Source organism: Haliotis asinina, chromosome 8 (assembly GCF_037392515.1).
Source record: "Haliotis asinina isolate JCU_RB_2024 chromosome 8, JCU_Hal_asi_v2, whole genome shotgun sequence".
NCBI classification, from domain to species: domain Eukaryota; kingdom Metazoa; phylum Mollusca; class Gastropoda; order Lepetellida; family Haliotidae; genus Haliotis; species Haliotis asinina.
In genome coordinates, this window is record NC_090287.1 from 21,772,450 (window position 1) to 21,796,260 (window position 23,811).

At 40.6% G+C, this 23,811-nt stretch overlaps 2 protein-coding genes across 2 annotated transcripts; one reads left to right on the top strand and one right to left on the bottom strand.

The window, feature by feature from the left end:
• Positions 1-1,716: 1,716 nt before the first annotated feature.
• Positions 1,717-5,343, bottom strand: LOC137294850 (sushi, nidogen and EGF-like domain-containing protein 1). Its single transcript, XM_067825985.1, has 6 exons — positions 4,831-5,343; positions 4,018-4,191; positions 3,454-3,567; positions 3,118-3,363; positions 2,643-2,840; positions 1,717-2,061 (listed from the first exon to the last, which is right to left on the bottom strand). The coding sequence occupies exons 1-6, from the start codon at positions 5,141-5,143 to the stop codon at positions 1,889-1,891; spliced, it is 1,218 nt and encodes a 405-aa protein (XP_067682086.1). The 5' UTR covers positions 5,144-5,343; the 3' UTR covers positions 1,717-1,888.
• Positions 5,344-6,754: 1,411 nt separating this feature from the next.
• LOC137294846 (sushi, von Willebrand factor type A, EGF and pentraxin domain-containing protein 1-like) lies at positions 6,755-23,368 on the top strand. The gene is made up of 24 exons (XM_067825974.1): positions 6,755-6,796; positions 7,089-7,224; positions 7,594-7,718; positions 7,937-8,107; positions 9,175-9,351; positions 9,707-9,955; positions 10,408-10,632; positions 10,979-11,167; positions 11,468-11,941; positions 12,860-13,021; positions 13,438-13,599; positions 13,958-14,150; positions 14,532-14,722; positions 15,049-15,192; positions 15,495-15,725; positions 16,044-16,214; positions 16,588-16,791; positions 17,395-17,679; positions 18,162-18,362; positions 18,754-18,912; positions 19,124-19,159; positions 19,344-19,437; positions 20,447-20,570; positions 21,157-23,368. The coding sequence occupies exons 1-24, from the start codon at positions 6,781-6,783 to the stop codon at positions 21,250-21,252; spliced, it is 4,215 nt and encodes a 1,404-aa protein (XP_067682075.1). The 5' UTR covers positions 6,755-6,780; the 3' UTR covers positions 21,253-23,368.
• Positions 23,369-23,811: the final 443 nt, after the last annotated feature.

Sequence of the window (23,811 nt, forward strand, 5' to 3'; positions counted from 1 at the left end):
CTCTGGTGTCAATTTACACTTCTGCTGGCTGAAAAGTAGGTCAGCGTCTGAAAAGGTTAATGAGACTTATGTTTCGGAATTAACGGTCTCGCCATTGTTGTTTCGAAATGCGTTTCACTACGCGCGATTTGCTTGGTTTGCCACGTTTCCTGGCAATGATGGCGTACAAGAGGGGTACGAGTCTTCTTGTAGGTCACGGAAAGAGACGAGTAGTAACGAATGATCGGGAAGGTATGTTACACGTCAAAGTAGGGAATTGCATCAGAGACATCATCTTTCGTCACTTATGCATCAAATTTTGAATTTGCACTCCACTCATCTGCCATAAAACGTTTAGAAAGCTTTTCTGATGCCACGGATGTTGAAACTATGGTCGTATAACTTCTAAGGAGGATTGCATGACTATCTTTGAGTTCGTGGTTAAAAGACTCAAACTCTGAAGACATGCCCATACTTCTTTTGTGCTGGAACTATACATCACAATCCACACAAGGGGAGATATACTGGTGATTCCAGCAAACGTACCACTACATCCATGTCTCAGAGATTAACCATGATTTTTATTTTCATCAAAGAGGGACTTTGTCGATATTCACAGACAATTTTGAGACAGGCGGAATTAATGCCATGTCGTTTTTCAAAAACTCAACAGATTTTTTAGAACCTCAGAAACGGCCGAGATCCGTTCTGTCAAAACATTTGAGTTTTCAAAATTTCAAAATCTCTCATTACGAACTTAAGGAAAAACTTCATTCCTTGATTCATGTGGCTTTAGTAAGCAATATGGTGAACAAATATATACCTTCATACCTATCTTCAGAGTTCCACGATGTCCAGAAAGTAAATGTCATTCGAAGTGTACAGAATAAGCGATATGCTGGACTTTCTCTTTGTGAAATTCGAAGGTGAAATATCCGCTAAGAAGTAGGTATCCCCATGGGTACCGATTGAACGGAAATCGATTTTATTCCGACAAGTGGAGAAGAGGTATAATTCCAGTGAGGTCGAACCTGAGGACAAGGTAGTCGTGCTGATTTGTGCAGCCTTTGTCTGACTGGTTGTCTTGGTCCATACCAGGCCGGGTCGTTCTCTTAGAAGGCACTCTGTTTTTAACATGTCACTTAAACTGACCAATGCTTGCAATTTTGAGTAGAGCTGTATGCTCCCGAGGAGTAGTCACTTGAAGCCTGAAAACTGACTTTCCTTAACGTCATAAGTCTGCTGATGTTTCTTGAGAGTCGAACGATAGAACAGCATATTGAAAATTTATATTACCTACTTGTAATGAGCAAACCTGGTGTGCCCTAAGCGTAAATGTAAAAACGTCATTATAATAGAGGGGCATGTGCGGAAGATCCGCGAAAATATGAAATGAAAGCAACAAGGTCCGGAGGTGTTGGAATATCAGCTGGAGCTGATGGAAGGTGACTCCCTGCTTGTTCTGATATTGCTAATGTCAGTATTTTAAATGGTTAGTCATGACTTGTTGTTTTGCTTTTGTGAGCAGGCCAAATGTAAGTAATGGCTTCTTGTTTTGTTTATTCCAGCACATCATAAGTACGTAATGACTTAGGTAAGGTGAAACTGGGACAAAGGACGTGTCATATAGTCACAAGCATAACCATTTATAAAGAGCTATGGTTTTCAGAACACATATAATCCAAGCGGCGTGAATCAAAGTGGTGAAATCAAAGTACCAACACAACACACTAATAATTCCTGTTCAAGAAAATAATTGTTTTATTTGCAAAATTAAACCACATAAGTTATGTTCACGACTGTCAAATGATAAAAAAAATTATGATTCTAGCAATTATTTCATCAGTACCCTATGACAATAGTCAGAAAGTGAACCTGTCTGATTCTTACATTCGCATCTGCCAACCATCTATGCCCCACAAACAACATTGACATTGTCAGGGGAGCAGATAGTAGGGTTGTCAATGCACACAGAGTTGAAAGACGACCGTTTGAGAGCATGGATGTAGTCTTCCTTTCGCTTGTGACTACCGCTGATACAGACTCCAGGCGTCAACACAGCCGTATCAGCTGCATCTCCAACTGTAATATAGATGCATTTATAATACTTTAACAAATACAACACAATCTGCTAGTCAATCAAATAGTCAAGCCGAAGACCCTGGTTCGATTCCCAAGATAGCTACACAGAAATTCCCATTTCTAGTGTCCAGGATAATGCACAATGTTAGTTAAAGGCTTTAAAACCATACTGCCTACCAATAGAGAGCGTAATGTGTTTTTGCTCCAGGACATATGCATTGTTAACCGCATGGCAAGTCACCGTATTAACTTTAAACGTGATATGTAAGTACTTGTGCAAAAAGGTGGATGACTGCAGATTCTCTGGGAGGAGAGGATAGATGGAATGAGAGAAAGAGGATGAAGGGGAGGGAAGAGGAGAATTATGTGCGATAATTTGTTGCTTGTGTTCTCTATTTTAAATAATTTATTTGATTCCTAGCATTGCAGTTTTCAATGAATTGTCGATGTCAAGTTGAATAATCTCAATAAATCGAGTCTCTGTTCTCATTTCATAGGCAAAACGGATTTAAGTACAAGGGTACAGTATAAGCAAAACAAATATGTCGTGAAATACTAAGAAAAAAGATTAAATAACTCACCTTTGCATCGTTGTGGAACAGAATCTGGTGTCCAGTGTCCACTTGCGCCACACACTATCCACTGTCTTGCGTCAAAGCTGCGTGGGAGAGAGTAGTTCGTATTGCACCCAACAAGACAGTACTGCCCATAGTCTGCTCTCCACCCGTTACACAGGACGTAACCGTTGATCGGGGCAACGATGGATGGACACGGTTTGGCTGTACCCGGAACATAAATACATACATTGCATATTTCATATCCCATGATAAGGAAAATATTAAAAGAAAGAGAAGGGACATTGACCTAAGGTAATAATTACACTGATAACATTATCATTGTTGGTAGTGCCTTCGGACGCTTTAACTGTTAGGCTTCCCTACGGGAACCTGTGCAAGATGGACGCCACAGTCGTTGATAGTTTCTTTGCGATTTTGACATGATGTAAAACTATGACCAGTGCCACTTGGGTCCGAACGATTTAACAAACGGCATTACGTCTGACGCTGATTGTAAAGCTGCAGTTCGTCTCAAGGCCGTTGCTGGGTTTCACTGCTGTGTAGAGGACGGTGAAGTCTCCCCAGGGGAAGGTGAAGTTGTTACTGTCATAATCAGAGGACGTTATCACCGGGTTGCCATGGGGATCAGAGAAGACTGGAACTGACCATGTGTAGGTCACCTCACGAGATGAAGTAGTCAAATGGACACTAGAAGGACACTGGTCAACCACTGGGGCTTGTATATCTGAAAAGAACATGAACATTTCCACACCGGCAATCATTTTGTATGCAGTTTAAATGTTCGGGTTTATGAGGTTTTTTTTAACTTACTTACCCACATCACAGTTTTTCCCACTCCAGCCCCTTCCACAGACACAGTCGTACCTGTCCAGACCATTCACACATGTGCCGCCATTCTGACATGGGCCACTCCTACACGACTCAGCAACTGGAAACAGCCCAGGGTATATTTGAGAGGTGCATTTTATAAGATATGAAGAGACACGAACACTCGGTGATAAGCCCATGCAACATATCGAAAGCGGGAGTGTGTATTATCATAAATGATTACAACGCAATACAATTCAATGCACTTTGAAGACGGAGATCCGGGTTTAAACAAGTAACTAACACACTAAATATACATGTATCGGGCATTCTGTTATCCATCACTAATCACTTGGGACTTTGCATTAATGTAAAACAGATTCGAACACTTTCAAGTTGTCATTTAGTTGGAATGTTGCCCAGTGCATGTTTTAAACAAAGAAACACCCAAATGAAATCAATGAAACAATGAAACAATCAATGAAAATAATGAAGTACACACAGTTTCATTATCGTTTTTCAATTACACTCAGTATTCAAAATTAGAAACACAGCTTAATGCCATACATACAGAGACATCTAGGTGTAGAACGACTCCAGCCTCCATTAACCATACAGGTTCTCTCGTAGGGACCAGTCAGGTTGTAGTTGATGTCACATGAGTATGTGATGACGTCATTATACTGGAACCTTCCCCCGTGTACGTTTCCGTGTAGAATGGACGCTGGCCTGGCACAGGTCACAACTGAAAAGAGAACGAGTCAAACTTTACGCAGCACGAATGCTATTCATTTGTTTGCAGTTTTCGTCCTTTCGTACTTTTGTAGTTACGCATTTCTGTCACAAAACTGTACAATGAACATATGCTTTAATCTTTGTATTCCTTCCTTTCATATTACACTCAGGCTTTGCAAAGAGAGCCAAAAGAAAAACATAAACGAATTGTTCAGCAACCCATGCTTGTCGTAAGAATTGACTAACTGCATCGATGACTTAGTGTTGCATGTTACTGGATTGTCGGACTCCATCTACAGACTGTCGTCATAAAGCTTGAATATTTCGCAGTTGGACAAAACAAAACCAAAACAAGCACAACCTACCTCGTCTATATGTTACAGCCAGATTTTGAAATCAGTCATTTCGTGAAATTTCACCTAATAACTTAATTACGATCACAATTTCTACATCACTTATTGTCACTAACAGTTAAAAAACCCTGCTCACCATATACACATGACGTGACTGAAGCATATTGATTGTTATTACACAAAAAGACGCGAAATGGTCGACCCTTTGAGTCATTTCACGAAATAATGAATTTGTTAGTCACTTTACCATCGTTCTTGAGGATCTTTGTGACATTTACCGAAGAGATAATACTTACTACTATCACAACATTCTCCAGATCTCCCCACAGGACAGGAACATCCATATCCATTATAGTAACCTGCATCACAGTCTTTGTTGCAGTCCCGTCTGACATAACCACCTCTGCCTCCATCGCATGCTTCAAATCCTTCACATTCTGGCGTGTTGTAGTTCCATACCTTCCTCGTACGTATCTGGGTGCCATAACATCTACTGGAGCACTTTGACCAGGCCTCCCATGTGTCCCAGTGGCATCCACAACTGTCCCATTTGTCGGTTCTCTGGCATGCAGCGATAGGAATGATGGTGACCAAGATCAACCACAGCATGGTTACACCTGCAATGAACGTTTGGTTTGTGCAAACTCGTAACGGTAGTTCGTATTATCTTGTCTGCTACGCCTATGTAGTCAAATTGATGGAACTTTTTCAAAGCAAATGGTGTTAGGTATTACACCTGTACTAAAATTGATGTAAGGTGAAGACATCAGTCAGTCCCTGATTTGATTGTACCTTATCACAGGTGTTTTCCTAAACCTATGCAAATCAGTGGGAGGTTACCTGATAAGAACTGGCAAGCAGTCAAATCCTACAGGTATATATCTGCGCTGCTCTCACACATACCACGCATGATCACTGAAGAATACGGTAAGCACATTCTACTGCTGACGTTTTAAAAACGATAGGATTTCATGAAATATGTGATCTAATTTGGATGAATTTTATTGTTTTTCATCATGAGAAACTTCGTTCTATTTTCTCACGCTCCATGGCGTTAAACAACAACCAAACAAACCAGACACATGCATGCGGGCATGTCACGATTCAGTGTAATTGGTAGCTAAGCTTATATGCCATTGCATAATTTTGTTGTTCGTAATGAAGGAATGTCGACTGACATTCTTTTATATTATATGGATGACAATAAATATGTGTTACTGTGAATTGATGAGCATTATAGTTAGCGTATTAACCGCCGTTAATACTATAAATACTTCTTGCTTCCTCTCTACCCCTCCTACTGAGTCACTCAATCAAACACTCACACACGCAACTCACTTGATCACTCAATCACACTCTTTGCCACCTATGTTATTCACGCAGGCACTCATTCTGCAAAATATCTTCCGACTGTTTTGCCTACCTACATGATTTTGTTTTTTGCAGGGCAGTAATGGCAGGTACATCGCTTTTCATGCCTGCCGTTGTAGTAACTGTGATCATCTTGATTCATACGAATATCACTCAGGTATGATATGTCCTTGCTGGCCATTTGACCTTAGGAGGTGAATTACGGAAATCGTAAAACGTAATAACAGAGGCATAATGTATATTCTGAACCTGCCATACATATTACGATTCATAATTTCTTAATTAATGGAACCTTTGAATACAAACGATCATTTTGTTACACTCTAACCGGTGTCGCCCTCATGAGGAAAAATTTGTGAGCTAAATTGGATCTGTCTGTTTTTGATTACACAGACTACACGCACTGGATGCTGGTTGCCTGAGCAGTTTGATGGGTCTTGTGACACGGATGTATTCCCGAAAACGGACAACGTTATCAAGAGGGTTCTTCCAGGAACCAAATGTAGATTTTCAGGAACCATGCGAGTCATGATATGTAACGAAGACACCACCTGGACACACGGTGATTTCACTATGTCCCTAAATATTCATAGGAAGTTCGTAACTAAACGTTAATAATGAAACTGTGAAAAACAAACTGACTAAACAGAATGTTGAGACAAAAACGGTAATTATATATTACGAAATACAAATAATTTGTCTGGTTGCCATATGGCGGAGTTTGCCTGGTAATAATAAATGTGTGATGCATTATTTCAGTATACGACGTCCGGGAACACACCGCTATAACCAGACACAAACGTCAAATCGAGTATGTAGCGCCAATAATGGGAGCCGTAACTGGACTTATAAAAGGAATAGCAGATGTGGTCTGCATGTTTGTTTGCGAAAGTAAGCTTCTGTTAATTTTCTTAAGGCTTTGTTGTCTTTGATCTCAGTACTAATATATTTTGCCGATTTGTAAACGTATATACACAGTTTCCAGATATATTTAAGATAACTGCATGTTTTTTCCCCATTTAGTTAACATTATATGACTTATACATAATAACCGTACCACTGTCCACTCGCAACCTTTCTCTTTGTCAATATGTTTACGATTGTACATAGAAGGCTTATCACTAGCCACCACGCCAGACTTAAGGAAACATCAAACGTTATCCATTACGATGTTTCACGACAGAAAGTCCACCACCGAACACACCCCCAACGATCACCTGCCCACAAGTGAGTGACGTGACAGCAGAGGCGGGTGCGACGACAGCACATGTGACGTGGCCTACACCTACCGCTACAGACCCAGAGGATGGCAGCAAAGGGTAGGCAGAAGACGCCTAAACGATAGTCACATTCGAAGTGTATGACAATGTGTAGAGTTTATATACTTGGTGACATTCACGTGGGCTATTGAGTGTTGACTGATGATGTAAATCCATCAAAGGCGAAAACTCATGTTTTTTGCTGCAGATATTGATTCTGTACAGTCGTTTGTCTTGTCCTCTCGCAGCTCCAATCTTGATACCTCTAAACATCCGTGTAGATCAGAAGAGTTTTTAGGTGCTGGAACATGCACCACAGGCCCCGAACTTGGCTTAGCAATATCAGGACCACCCGTGCCCCATCTGCTACATTTGTATTTGAATCTGTAATTCATAACTTAAACCCTCTTAACATTTCATGACTCAAAGAGTGGAACTTATAATGGGAAAAGATCCTGGAAGTGTGTTTGACGAAGGCACCCATTTCATACAATACAAGACCGAGGACCAAGGAGGACTTACTGCATCTTGTAGCATACAATTCACTGTAAAAGGTTTGCTCACTCTAATACATAATTTACTGGATGTTTTTAAAGTAAGTGTGAGTGATCATTCTGATAGTGAGTAGAATGTGTCCACAAATCATTCATGAACGAAAAAAGTACATTTTAGCACATGCATTTGGTCTTCTTTGGCTTCGTCCAAATCTTTCTATTTGACGTGTATTAAATCAAAACGTCTTTTTATTGATTGTAATTTATTAAAAATCCAGTGCAACGATGTTCTCCGATCCACTGGCCGAGTACAGGGCGAGTGGAGTGCGACAAGAGAGAGATCTCTGGTTCCACGTGTAAGCTATACTGTGATGAGGGCTACGAGACAGTTGGTGCGGCTGAGTCAGTCTGTGACGAGGAGAAATGGAGTGCTGCTTTCAAGTGTACAGGTTAGCTGTAAATCCCAAACATTTAGAAACTATCTAACATAACGATTCGATAGGTTATCATATGCGCCTGGGCATTAATTAAGCAATTAATTAACCGAATGCACAATTTGATAACCATCCTATTGGTCTGCTATTTGTGCATGACAATGCTAGGACTCACTATCCCTGGGCTGGTATCGCCTGCAAAGGGCACCATATCAAACCTTTTGGGTCCGTTTTGGAAGCAAAGATCGAGATTGAGAGTCATGTTCAATATTAGCGCAAGGCGGGTGGAGGGCGAATTCCTCAATGAAAGCTGAGGATTTTAACGCTGAGAACTGAATGCTTGATTGCCAGTATGAGGTTGAGATGTCAGTATAAATGTGGCCGCCATTACTGGTTCATACGATCATAACAATCATTACTTGAAGGCTATAGTGGCATAGTCCTTATGATCATTCTTTAATTGTTGCTATTCGTGTGTTGTGTATTCCTATCAGACTCTTATAGATGAAAATATGATCTTAGTTACCGATCAACATGCTCACGCCACCAAAGGACTTTGTAGAAATATTGGGGGATCGATCTGTACATTTTAGTACACACATGTGTAGCAACATGTGATGGTATGGCGTACCTTCATCCTAGTCGAAGAAGTAACCAACTCTCGGCACCAGCAGTCATGTCATCTTCGTTGGTTGTTTCATTGGTTTCTACAAGCAAGAGGAACAAGAGAGGAACAGTTACAGATGCAGGTGTCTTTACATTTATAGTCTATTTGTCTGAGATGAGAGTTCTCCATAGCTTATGTAGTTCTTGTGCTGGTTCAAGTTGATTATGGCTGTCTTTCGTGTTCAACTGAAGCAAGAGAAAAATCGAGGGAACTGAACCCCAAAGTGGTGGCTAGTTTCAGCTGTTTTCCTACTGAGATTTATGGATAGCAAGGGTTAGAGGCAAATTGCAAATGGCCGAAGCAGGATACATATAAGTAAGATGTACTGGTATCTTCCAGAAAAAGGAGTGTCCGACAATACCACATGTGACAAATGGATACATATATGTAAGTAAGATGTACTGGTATCTTCCAGAAAAGGAGTGTCTGACAATACCACATGTCACAAACGGAAATGTCTATTGCATGGGGAATCCGCCAACATACAAGACTTTGTGTACAGTGTCCTGCAATAAGGGTTTTTCAATTGAAGGACCACCAATGATCATTTGCAACAAGAAGGGAGAGTTCTCACCACCTGGAAAATGCATAGGTATATATAATACCCACAGTTTTGCTCAGTGTAGACGCTTATATATTGCAAATAATATTGTTTTGTTTTCCGCGGAACTTTAGTTGTACTCAACGCAAGGAATATATAATTCGATATGTATTCAATAGTTCTCATAAAAATGATCAGGATCACGGAGTATATTGATACCGCACATATAATTAACTGACCACGCGCAATGTAGTTTAGTCAAAATACATGAACAGAACTACGGCTATAAATGACTGAAAATAGTGGCCTCTTAGATTTCCCTATAAGAGCATGTATCCTTTACTGTGCGTCATGAAAGTCGCCCAATATATGCACAAACAATTAAGTTATTACTTGATGTGTTTAGATACTACACCACCAGAGTTTGTAGATGGTTGTCCCACTGACGTTGAAAAGTATGCTGATAAAAAGGGCGACGCAAGGTTGGTCAACTGGACAGACCCAGCAACCAAGGACAACTCTGGAGTGACTCCAACAGTCAAGAGCACTCCGTCTTCTGGGTATGCCTTCCCTCCTGGTCGAACCCCTGTCCGCGTTGTTGCTACTGATCAAGACGGAAACACAGCATCTTGTAGCTTCACAGTTAACATCAAGAGTGAGTACATACCTCATAAACGAAATGATAATTCCTTCTAATGACATGGTTAAGGGCATGTTATCATTTCCAGAAAAGATCTGCGCTGATTCTTTAAAGAGGTGTTTCAATCATAGTCATATTCGCAGCTAACGTGCAGATAGTGTGTGTTTGGAAATGTCAAACTTTTCTGGAAAATGGCATTCATCATAATGTTGGGGTTTTTTTTACCAAAGCCAGTCTGTTATGGAAAATTGAGTGAGTGAGTGAGTGAATAAAATTGTCGTCAAAATATCGTCAACAATACTGATGACAAATATATGAAACGGTTACAAATTCCTAGCACATTTTACTTAAGACTGTTAGAGAGCAAGCAGATATTAAACTGTGAATTAATAACACAATCTAATTTGAAATATCTGCAACAAATTTGCTTGGACTTCCAGTTTTTGAACGTTTCCATTATCCTTCAGCTCTGGTTTGTGACGACCCCAACTTAGACAAGTCTGGAAGAGATCTTCTGTTGTACTCATGTTCGGATGGCATGACCTATGGGGACACCTGCACAATGTCCTGCAAGTCGGGTTACCCACTGGAGGGTTCAAGCAGGATTTTGTGCGATGAAAGACCTGGTTCTGGAACGCCCCCAAGGGTTCACTGGACATGGCCAGCTGATACTCTGGAACCCTACTGTAAAAGTGAGTAACTCGAATACAGATATTTGGATATTTGCTGGTCTACTAGCAGGTAAACCCTGTGTTAGAACTCATAATAACAGTTTATGGCAAATTTCTTGTATGTATGTTTCGACAATGAACATGCCGAACTAGATCCAAACATTTTGGATACAGGGTGATATGAGAATGTATGAATACATTCTAATGAAAGCTGAAAATCGGTAGATATTGTTGCGGTCCACCAGTTAAGCATCGGGATAGATTCTCTGCTGCTTTCGTATCACGAGTGTGCTTTGAAATTGTGAGATATACATCTGGTTTTAAATTGTCCTTTGAATCAGTCCCTTCATCGTTTGTTTTCCTTCAGTTAACAAATGTCCGGACCTCAGGGAACCACTAAATGGAGCTCTAGCATGTGATCGCTGGAATCATGGGAAGATGTGCCAGATGCAGTGTAATGACAAGTTCGATGTGCCGAGGTCTGTGCCTGCTCAATATGTTTGTGGAGAATCAGACGGAATGTGGCGCCCCAGTGATAACATTCAGGATTGTACTGGTATGTGAAAATGAACTTCATTGTTTTATGTTGCTGAGAGTAATTGATTAGAATATATATAAGTAATATTCTGTCATTTCTGCATCTGGTTGAAAAGCATTTTTCAGGTTTTAATGCTTTAATTACTTATCGAATTCACGAATGAAGTGGGAAAGAAAGCCTTAAAATTCGATAATGGTCTTCGGACATCAGATCCTGTATGACGTGTAAGCAACAAAGTGAAATAAAACAATTTAAATGTTCCGATACATTACGTAATTCGTGGACAAATTCTCGATAAGACCATTTATCATTATTTAGTGAAGCGACGCCCTGGATCCATGATGATGCCATCCGAGCTGTATTACTACAGCGGTGACTGTCCTGATGCCACAGCCAACCAACAGATTAAGGAGAACTTCATCAAGATGCTCCAGGCCAACCCTTTGTTCAAGGAAGAATGTGGCGGAACTGTCCCGGACTGTAAGGCCGAGTTCGTCAGCGTGAAATGCGGTAAAACATCTCGACGTAAACGTGCCGCGAAAGTCAACGTCATTGTTGAATTTAACGTCGAACTGCCATACAAGGAGAGCGGTCATAACTCCAGCGTTGACGTCAAGTCATGCAAAGCTTCATTCGACAGAATCAAGGTTGCAATAAATAAGGCTGTTAAGTCTAAAAGCCTCGATGTTGGAGTTCCAGGGCTAGAGCTGCAGGACGATTCCTACGCCCCTGGCATTCCAAATTTTCTCTGTGGAAAGGGCATGATACCAAATTATAGCACTGCTTCGTGTGGTAAGTGTTTAGTGTTTTATTTGCAATATTGGGATATTACTTGAAATTCAGATTCCTTAAACTGGTTTTAGATTGGCAGAATAGCGATGTATGAAATATGCCAGATAGCCCAAAATTGACTTTTTGTCAAATATTTACAACAGTACGTAACTTAGTCGTAACGTATTACGGATAGCACAGTTTTCATTTATTTAAAATTAAAATTGCCAAATCATTGCAAACACACCAGTTCACGATGTTTACTTACCGTTTTATATGCGCTGTCGTGAAGACGCATATGAACCTGACGACCATGCGAGGCCTTCGAAACATGTGACACGGCACCTACAATTATCTGCCCTTTAATCACCTATAAACATGTAATGATCTGCACATTAGTATTAAATGCTCTGCGTCCAAATGATAAGTTAAACGCTTGAAATAATAAATCAAACCAGACCTTATAGATTTAGTAAGTGGACAGCAACTCCCCTACTTTAACATAGAATTACGACAGTCGTAGTGCTACGATTCCTTTGAGGACCTGGACCCAGCTTATCACAAGGCGGCAAAGTCTGAACTGCGAGGTGACAGGTTGTCACCGGTGAAGGACTATAGACATTAGGCTGTCCTGATTAGTCCACTGACATATCCGCACTGGGGCATTTGCAGAAGTTTTCACGGGTGAAGACAATATATCAGAGATCCTGCAGCCTCCTGTCCCTTCTTGAGAGAGTTCATGAGCAGGAATGGTGGGTAATATCCAGGGAACCACGCGCATGTTAATCAACAATGTGTCAACAAGGTGATGCGCATGTCTTGTACAACATGGTAAACACACAAGACAGTGATCTTAAAGTCTTGATTACATTTTACAGCTATCTGTCGTCACTGAATTTTCATTTCCTCAATTGTGTATGTGATTTCAATTTCCAACAGCCGGTTGTCCATCTGGAACGATGTTCAACGAAACCTCCAACGATTGCGCTGACTGTCCCTTAGGGTCATACCAAGACAGTGGTTTTGCGTCAACATGTTTGAGGTGCCCAGATGGTTTTTCTACTAAGTCCACAGGCAGCAGAAAGAAGGAAGACTGTATAGGTGGGTTGACATTTTGATGTTTATGTGATACCCTTTTTATGCAATAGATTGATAAATGATTTACTCCAAACAACACATTTGCTAACATTTGCTTCACGTACTTCTCTGTAACATCTGACAGATAAATGCAATTGTCACAGTTGTGCCAACGCCTTGTGTCATCACTGCACTGTGTGCATTTCTAACTGATTTTCATATTAAATGCTTGATACCTAATGAACGATTTTGCTCCTGATGAAGGTGTTATTCATAGATCAAACTCTTCAGTAATTATAGAAACAGGTAAATGAGGAGGTATTATATGCAGCAAATATATTTCATCACCTTCCTGAGATTCTGTTGATCTGAATTAAATACGTCAGTGCATGCAGGCACTAAGACTTGGTATATCTTTATAGTGTGTATTTGTTCTGCAGCTATGTGTCAAGCAGGGCGGTCTTCTGGGTCCGGTCTATTACCATGTAACCCCTGTCCTGTTGGGACCTATCAAGACATTCGTGGTATGACAACATGTAAATCATGTCCAACTGGCCAGTCGACAATGAATCGGGGTTCAAACAACATTAAACTTTGTGTAGGTAAGTGCATATTTTTACATACAATCATATAAGGTAGTTGGGTTGATCTCGTCTTTGAAGAGACAACTTCCGGTTGGTAAGATGGAGAAACATTTCCACATAAAACAATCTGAGATGAGGAAAGTGACTCGTTTTAGCAAAACGTTTCAGTTACATGCCAACGCGCTTTGGGGATGATAACCAGAACTGATGCAGGCCTTGGGTGCTTACTGACAAGCCACGAGTGTACTTTCTGACGTAGCAGAGTTTCAAATCAACAGATGGAAACGGAACAGCGAATATCAGCACCTCTGACGTAATGACTGCCATGACACCATGGAACTTTTGCTGTTATGTATACATCCATTTTTTTTTACAGATTTCGATATCTCTGTGAACAAATCTACTTTAGGCGATTTTGGAGCAATTAGGGGTGATTTTATGTCCCTATCGATGTATTTCTGGATAAGGATACATGGAAATGGTAGCTCGAAGGTGAAGATTTCCGACTGGCATGGTGGTGAAAACTTCAATGTCAACATAGCGGATACAATTACGGTTGGAATAGGAAGGTAAGATATCACTCAGTGAGATTTAATGTCATGAGTTCATTAAACTTAACGCCGGGTTTAGTTGTCTTTGTACGTTATAAACAAAAAAAGGAGAGGCTGGTGTTTTTAGAATATGCAGTCATCTTTGTCACTCTCGTCAATTATAATGTGTCAATGACTTGTTCTACATTGCACTTAGCAATACTGCACTCTGTAAAGAGTCTGTCTGATACATGAGCATTCCCCATTCCCTGTTCCCTTTGGTTGCCTCCTGTTCATATGTTCTTAGGACACCAACTCAGCGGCAAAGCCAAACTACCAAACTGTGCATGAGATGGATGTCACTTTCAGTTCAACAGCACAGAAAGTCTGTTCAAATAAACAAACACTGGCATGTTTCAGTGGCTCAGTGGATTCAGGTCTGTCTGTGACGGAAAATGACTGGATGCATATCGTAACAACAGCTGACTCAAGCACGAAAAAGATCACAGTTTTTGCTAACGGCAAACAGGCTTTCACGAAAGTTCTTTCCAGAATTGCTTCACCAGTGGTCTTAAACGGAAGTACTGTCTCACTGATCTCCAACACAAAAGGTCAGATTATTCTGCATTCTGCACGACATGTTTTTATTCGTGTTTTTATTGTTTTAAGACATTCTTCCGAAGTCGCGAAAAAAGGCAAAACTGCCCAGGACGCATACCTATTTATTTTAAGGCAGTAATGTTATGGACATTCCTTGAATTGTATTTCTGATAATACTAGTCGTTTGTTGGAATGTTCTCGTCATCATTCGCCGCTTCCAGATAACTATACTGTTCCTTAAACAACAGATAACCCGTAAAGTTATCTTCACTATGATGAAAGTAAACGGACACTCACGTGGTAGTAATTTTGTTTTTAATATTTGTTCACTATCTAGTTACCATCAGTAGCCTCAACATTATTGGACGGATTTTGACCGGAAGTGAGGTGGGAGAAGTCAGTTCCGGGTGTGGCGTCCATGTACCCGACTCTTCCATAGAAGTCAACTCCGAGGGATTAACTGTACCCAGCACATGTGATTGTAAGAGAACAATGGCATTGTCATTGCACATGTCGTCCCGTTTGGGCCTCAACGTGATACCCTCACATATACCCATACATGTATATGTGTGTGCGCGTATATCACACTTTTTCGAACATAAAACGTTTTAGGAACAGGGCAGTGCACTCTATACTGATCGCTTTTCGTTTAAAAGTTAGTGATAAAAGATAGTATGACACAAAAGCCTTATGACAATGGAAAGTGATGATAATGATGATGACGACGACGACCTTGATGATGATGATGATGATGATGATTATGATGAATCTCTTCTTCTGTAGCTGTTAATGAATGTCTATCGAGTCCATGTGGCAACCACACCTGTGTGAACGAGGTGGGCAGATACAGATGTGACTGTGCACATGGGTACTCTGGACGACAGTGTGAGGTAGCGCCTGACCACTGTCTACATCACAGCTGTCAACACGGGGCCAGGTGTGTCAACAGCTACTCCAGCTACACGTGCGTCTGCAGCCAGGGGTATCGGGGACAGCTATGTGAAGAGGTTATAGGTACGGAAAATATGTACTCCCCACTGAGTACTGTAAAACAATACTATGATTATTTTCCTGAATGTATTTAACATTTCAACAACCTATTCTTCTGTTCTTACCGGATAAATATATATTACTCTGCGTTACTTTTCACTGCAATTTTTCTTTGCGCCATTCCAGGAGACACCCTACTTTTTTATGCAATTTAGAAAATTGATAGTTGATTAGTTAAACAGGTGATAACATGTTTGACATTAAGTCAATTTCAACTGTCCAATTCGGAGGACGAAACCTGTTTATGAGTTATATAATGTATTAACCTTTTTCTGTTTTAAGTTAACGGTGGGTGGAGTTTATGGTCCGACTGGGGTGAATGTAGCGTGACCTGTGGGGGAGGAGTGATGACGCGGAACCGGAAGTGTAACAGTCCCCCACCTGACCCGGATGGGAAACCGTGTGCAGGAAATGACACCTTGTCCGAAAAGTGTAATGCACTAGAGTGCCCAGGTAAACACGTAACTATAAACGTTCAATCGGCCACAGGATATTTTCAGAATTCCTCCATACCGAGTTTTAACTTGTTTCTCTGACTCTCTCAAGTTCAAGGAACCATCTTACAAACCATCCATCATAGTTGGGAAATAGCACCGAATACTGTTTATAAAAGTGGGTTTTTCCTTAAATATCACCTGAAGCAGAATTGTAAAACGTTTGTCCAAAATCATTTGCTCAGGATATTGTTGCTAACCATTAGGTCCTGAATCTGACACTGGTCACAGATACTCATTGTCTGTGCCATTATCACGGTTCAGAAATTGCAAATACTAAACAAGATCCCCTTATATCTGATACCCTAGTACAAGATGCAAAGGTGTTTCAGCTTGTAGCCACCTGCTGAGGTCATACGGTGTCCAGACTCACTGCAACACGACTATCGACCTGATCCAGTGCACCATTTCGTGTCGAGATGATCTGATGTTCATCAAGCCGGTGCTGCCATTGTACGAGTGTGGAAGGAAGACCAACTACATGTGGACCCATCAAACAGAGGACAACCCCCTTGCAAGGCTGCCAGTCTGTTCCGGTTTGTGTGTCATCAGAACTTATCGATAGTCTTCAACGAACGTTTTAGTCGGAAAGCCGTCGTTAGAGTTTAAAGTTCAAACATAATCACATGGATTCATAAGGATACTAAACTAATCACTGACAGTGTAAATTCGTACCATTTACTTTTAACCTATTACTTTAAGAAATACTTTTTTGTATTTGTTTCATATATGTTTAATCACACGACATGATTCTAAAACTGGAAAAATATAATATCTATTTATTGTGTTCGATTATTCATGAAAGCAAAGTTTAGCGTGATATTGGTACAATGTGTGTAATATGCTGAACAGCAAAAGAAATGCAATTTTAAAAAATGAAATCTCGTAAAAGTATGTGTGCACGTGTATGTCTACCAACTTGACAAAAAGCCAGGTGTGCGCTTCCTTTGCTGTTCAGTATAGTTGTAATTACCAAAGATATTTCAGGTCTATGTCAGTGTTATGTTAAATATCAAATAATGTAATCACTCAGGGATCTAAGTTACATGAATCACATACCCCCGTCGTGATATCGAGAGAACATTTCTAAAGACGGCGTCCAACTAAACTCACTCTCTCACTGTTATGTTCGGTTTTAGCTGTATCGAGTGCCCGTGGCTTCACCTTCCAACACCAGATGGAGTACCCATCTCTAACCTGTGACGGCAGTGAACAAATCAGGTCCTCTCTGACAACACAGCTCCTTGCCAAGACAAACATTCTGAACTGCACGCAGGACAACTCATGCCAGATTCGAGTTGACTTCTGTCCTGGCACTGCCAGAAGAAAGCGTTCCACTGGTGCCCCTGTGGCCATTGTGATGACGTCAAACACCGACAGTCATAATCCCATGAACATATCGCTTGTATTCAGAGATAAATCGCGTAAGTAAATATTCCGACCTTTGGAACTTTCAATAGCAGAATTATAGCATAATCGGTAACTGATGGCCTTCAAAGATGTCTTCTCTTAAACTACATCTAATATTTGCGTCTTGGTTCATCTTCACGTTTCATATGTCCAAAGAACAAAATAAATGATACAATCCTTTGTGCAAACAATCAACGGGAAGGTATATATGTATTATGTAAACGGTTTAAGGTCGGCAAGTTAATTTCAGCCACACAGATAATCCGACCCTCAAGAGACATCTCGTGCTTTACAATAATTTTTGATCTAATCCAGATACCAGGCTCTGTTTATGGACAATCGAGTGCCAGTATCGTATGCTTGTCGATCAAACTCCAAATTAGCCCGAACTATCACCCTTGGTTTACGTATCCAACCAAAACCTGCATCAACCTTTCCCCACACTGATATGTTGATATGTCCACCTTCCCGTGTCCTCGTCTCTTGAACGCTACAGGTTCCGGACAGCTGAAGACATACTTCACTGATGTCACCACGTTCGAGATATCCGCCCAGCAGCTGGTCAACAACAGCAATACTATATTCACAGTGAACCTGGGAGGCAAGACATACAGGGCAGATCCCAGCAGTGGAACCACGGCAGTGGATATCAACTGCCCACCCGGAACTGTTCCTACAGATGCTGCTGGGCTTTGTGGTAGGATGTGACTAAAGAGTATACGTAGGCATCACTGTACACTTCCAGTGTCTTTAGTCGAAAGTCTGACGCACGGCCTTTGCGTAGACTTTATTCCATTTTGCATACCACCAGTTAGTGACAATGCATATGAGAAAATGTAATATATATCCATGCAGATGAATCATTTCCAAAGGAATGGAACACATGGTCCCTTCATTTCTCTTCATCATCTGTTTCCTCCTTGGCTTCGTCATTTGCATTTGATCAGTCTTGTAAAGCCAATAACCCCTACTTTTTGAGTGACGCGTTTACGAGGGAAACTGTTGAGCAAAGCAACTCAAGTAAATTGCTATGATTTATGCTGCAGTTTTCCAATCCAGTGAAGTTATACGGATATTGTACTCTATAGGTGAATGTCCTGCTGGAACAAGAGAGGACAACAACGTATGTATTCTGTGTGGGAAAGGTTCCTACCAAGACCATCCTGCCAGCATCATGTGTAGACCATGTCCGTCAGGAACGACAACTCCGGGTCTAGGAGCAACATCGGCTAGTGACTGCAGTACCGGTATGTGAAAATAATATGTAGGTTCAGCAAAAGGATTCGTGGATTCGATAGACATGGTGCAAACATCTGCAAAAATCTGCCAGAGTGATACAATATGCAGTACGTTCATTTAGGTATCAAGATGTTGATGGCTTTCTTCTCAGATAACATTGATGTTAACGCTACTCAAAAGAGGCATGTACTTAGTTCCTTGTTCGTCAATTTGTTTAAGATGATGACCATCCTGCTCCTGATTCTGCTGCAAATGGTAAGCCCGGGAAATATTTCGTCTTTCTCCAAATATTAGTGAAAGTCCAAAAGAATAAAATATTATTTAGTCGTCCATTTTGTTTTTAAGTATCTGTCAGTTAATGTACGTTATAGTGTAACCACCACGTGGTAAGAAATACCTGAATATACTTTGTGAAGATGGTGACTTGTTTGGTTTACAGATTCCCCAAATATCACGCTGGTTATTGTGCTTCCTACACTGTCTGCTCTGGTGCTGATCGTCGTGGTGGTTGTGGTGGCTTTCAAGGTCAAACGGTAATAACAAACGTTTGATAGCAAATCTGCTATAGTTCGACTCAGCAATATTCCAGCTATATGGTGGCGGTCTGTAAATAATCAAGTCTGGGCCAGACAATCCAGTGACCAACAACATGAGCATCGGTCTGCGCAACTGGGAACCGATGACATGTGTCAACCAAGTCAGCGAGCCTGACCACCCGATCCCGTTAGTCGCCTCTTTCGACTAGCAGAGTCAACTTTTCTGGCAAGCTTGGGTTGTTGAAAGCCTATTTTACCCCAGACCTTCTTGGGTCTGCAACAAATAGTATAGCGTGTGCATCAGATACTAGTATAACATGTGGGTATCAGATACTAGTATAACATGTGGGTATCAGATACTAGTATAACATGTGGGTATCAGATACTAGTATAACATGTGGGTATCAGATACTAGTATAACATGTGGGTATCAGATACTAGTATAACATGTGGGTATCAGATACTAGTATAACATGTGGGTAGCAGATACTAGCATAACATGTGGGTAGCAGATACTAGTATAACATGTGGGTATCAGATACTAGTATAACATCTGGGTAGCAGATACTAGTATAACATGTGGGTAGCAGATACTAGCATAACATGTGGGTAGCAGATACTAGTATAACATGTGGGTATCAGATACTAGTATAACATCTGGGTATCAGATACTAGTACTACAAGCGGAAAACATGTGAGTATCCCTCCATCATATTAGGGATGGACATAGGCTGAACCACATCTAACATGATCATATACCATTCCAAAAAAGTAGGGGATATCGGATTTTCAAGATTGATGAAATGAAAGTGATGAAGCCAAGGAGGAAACAGATGATGAAACGAAATTAATGGAAAACGTGAGAAACTAATTCTATTCCTTTGGAAATGTTTCATTTATATAATTTATATTACATTTTCTCATATACACTGGCATGGGCTTGTGGTATGCCCACAAAATGGAATATCCAATACTTTAATGGTATATTATAATCGTATTCGGACAGCACCAAGGTGAAGAGAAGCAACAGCTCTGTTTATCCCAAGAAATACAAGACAGAATCTTCTCCTAGTCCTCCACCTTACACTCCTGGACATACGCTAGAGGACACATCTAGCGTAGGAGCTGCTGTAAGTAGATACCCTTTAGGGCAAGGTGGTAGCTGGTGAGTGAGGGTGGGGGTGAGGAGGTAGATTCTCACGAAGTCTCTGAATGTATATAACTTTGGTAGAAAGAAATTAAATTATTTTACATTGAAAAAGAGCCCCGAGGAACATATGACAAAAATCCTAAGCTAGACCTGCGTCCTTTTGGGCTTAAGCATTACAGAACAGAAATGGGTTCAAGAGAAAGGGAGACTTACACTTAACATGCATCAGTTTCATTATTTCAGTATATGTACTGAGTATCGGGATAATATACCAAACTATATCGCTACTGTTCACTTCTTTGGATTGGATAATTCATTTCTGGATAATTTATACTTTGGGTTGTAAAAATTACGTACTCTGAATAGAATTATGTACGAATTCTTTGTGGGGTAATCGTTCAGTTAATGGCGTTATTTCATGGTTGGAAAGGTATGAAATTCAGACAGTGGATACAATCAGACTAACTACCTGTACCTTTGCTACTTTGCCATGATGGAAATGTAGCCTCATCTTCTCAAACCTATGCACATAATGAAATCGTGTAAATGATACCGTATTCAAATAGTTTCAGTGGTATCCACCGTACCCGCCCCAGTCACCGCCGGACTCCAGCACTCCTCCCGGGAAGATTCCCCTACAGTCAGATGTGGCAACTGACTAGGTCCCATACAGGCAAGATGTCTTCACAAATAGCCAGCGTTGTAACCGTCATCGCGGACAGTGGTGTGTCTGTATATAATGTAAATATATAGAGACATAATATTTGTGGGTGCAGTTAAGCTGGTTAATGGCATATCACGAAAGTGTATACGGTACAATTCCATGTCAACCGATGGGATGGTTGTTTTGTTATTTAACGCCACACTCAGCAATATTCCAGCAATATGGCAGCAATTTGAAAATAAGCAGTTCTGGACCAGACAATCCTGTAATCATCAGCGTGGATCTATACAATTGGGATACGAGTACATGAGCAACCCAAGTCATCAAGTCTGATCTCGTTAGACGCCACTTAAGACATCTATGGGTTACTGAAAATCAATTGTTATGACGAGGGAGCACGTGTATATGTGTAGATTTGGGTCAGTGAGTGTTATATTAAATGTTAGTATTACTCTGTTGTTGCACATCAAACGATGAAGGATGTTGCATAAACTGTGATCATAATTTGGTTCGTGGTATTGTTATGTGTCTGTTTTTAGTTATTAGCTATTTGGTGTCACTTTGACGGGGAGAAGAAATTACGATCGGGCTGCGCGGGTTAAATTTATTAGGAATGTCATGAATATATGTGATAGGTTCTCACTCCATCTCTTAGCTACATTGCAGATAAATTAACAACATCGCTCATAAGTCGACTCATTCTCTTCCCACAGAGATTAGGCTGTATAAATAAACAAATGTTTCTCGGGCACATGCTTTTCAGAAGTGACAGGGTGGTGGGATGGAAAAAGGGTGACGAGGGAGGAACACCTTTTTTCTCTCTCTCAAAAATGCAGCTTGGAAAGTTTAGTACGTGTTAATGAGTTGTAGATTCAGTCACGCTTGTTCTTATAATCATTCGATGATGGGGGATATATGTTTTAAATGACAATAAAAAATTGCTACGCGCACAAATAAAAGCGACGCGGCGATGTCCGAGAAACATTTCACTTTTTCCTTTAGCCTTACATACCATATCTTCCTACGTTTATGACAGGTAACCACTGTGGGAAGAGAATGAAGGCAATAGAGCCAGTTCTTCCGAAAAGATGAGCACGTAAAATCAGCAAAATCTCATATAAGGGAGACTACTCTTACAATCTTAAACTCTCCTTTTGATACGACAATCTCAACAATTCCCACTGTGTACTTGTTTGACGCCAACCTCGATGCTGCTTCTTTATGAGGACAGCCTGTAGTTCAGACAGTCCGATGACAGACAGAATAAAGGTGTAGGCAGAATAGGAAAAATCCAGTTAACCCAATCGTAAGAACCGACGGTCAGGATCGGATGTGCAGACTCGCTGACTTAATTGATGCATCTCATTGTACCCCAGTCGCTTAAAATGTTGTTCATGATGTCAGTCACTGGATTGATTGGTATTTACTGATGGTCGTCATATAGTTGGAATATTGCTGAGTGTGGTGCAGAAAATAACCAATGTTAATTTGTACAATGGCCTTAAAGTAATTCTGACGCAAATTGTAGAAGAAAAACTAGGTTATTAAGTGAAACGATCTTGTGAGTGCCGTCATATAAAAATTAGTGCTGAAGTTGTGAACAGAGGAGAGACAAACTAATGAAAAAAAAAGCATCATCTAATGAAAAAAAGACCATACTCAACGAAATTACGATTTCGTTACAAATTATAGATACAGTGGAAACTGTCAAAACCGGCATTTGCCCAGTCTGGTAAGTTGTCAATACCGGCATACAATCTCAGCCCAATTCATCAGCTCTATAATCCAGCACCTTGTCCTAACCGGATTATTCCTTCAACCCCAATGAGTGCCGGTTTACACAGCTTCCACTGTACAATTAAATTTTATGCTCCAAATATTATTATAGCGTCGTTATTAAACTAGACGTTGTATTCAGATCCCCACACCGCGGATATATGCAGACATAATAGCCTACACCTCGCAGATACACGCTTTATTTGGTTTCGTATTGATCGCGGTGAGCAATTTCCTTCCAAATCAAGAGTTATCTCCCATGCACCGCATACATCCATGTTTCCATCCATAGAGTGTAATACTGTTGTCAATGTCTCCGCATAAAACATAAAAAGCCATACACGTGTTTGAATTGTCAATTCATTTACGTCTTATATTCAATGATGACATGCAAAAACGGCAATTATGGACATTAATTTATACATGACATTATGAAGGGTGTCTAAATTATTAATACATGCAGCATTATCTTTGTGATATATTCGACGCTGTTACGTTCCAAGGTGCCGCCTAGCACCTGTGCTTGGGATTGTTTGCATTTCCAACCAGGTGCTTCCTCGTAGCAATGAGTGCAATGATAGAATACAAAATACGGACAACCCTCCAGAGCGTCAAATACAAAAATATATCACAGTAAAGTTTGTATTACAATGAAAACCATGGTCAACAAGCGGATTTGTGTGACATTGAGGCGGGTAACAATCGCGATCATCATCATCATCATCATCATCATCATCATCATCTGTTTTGGGTCAGCCTAGCGGGTACCCGTCACGTTACG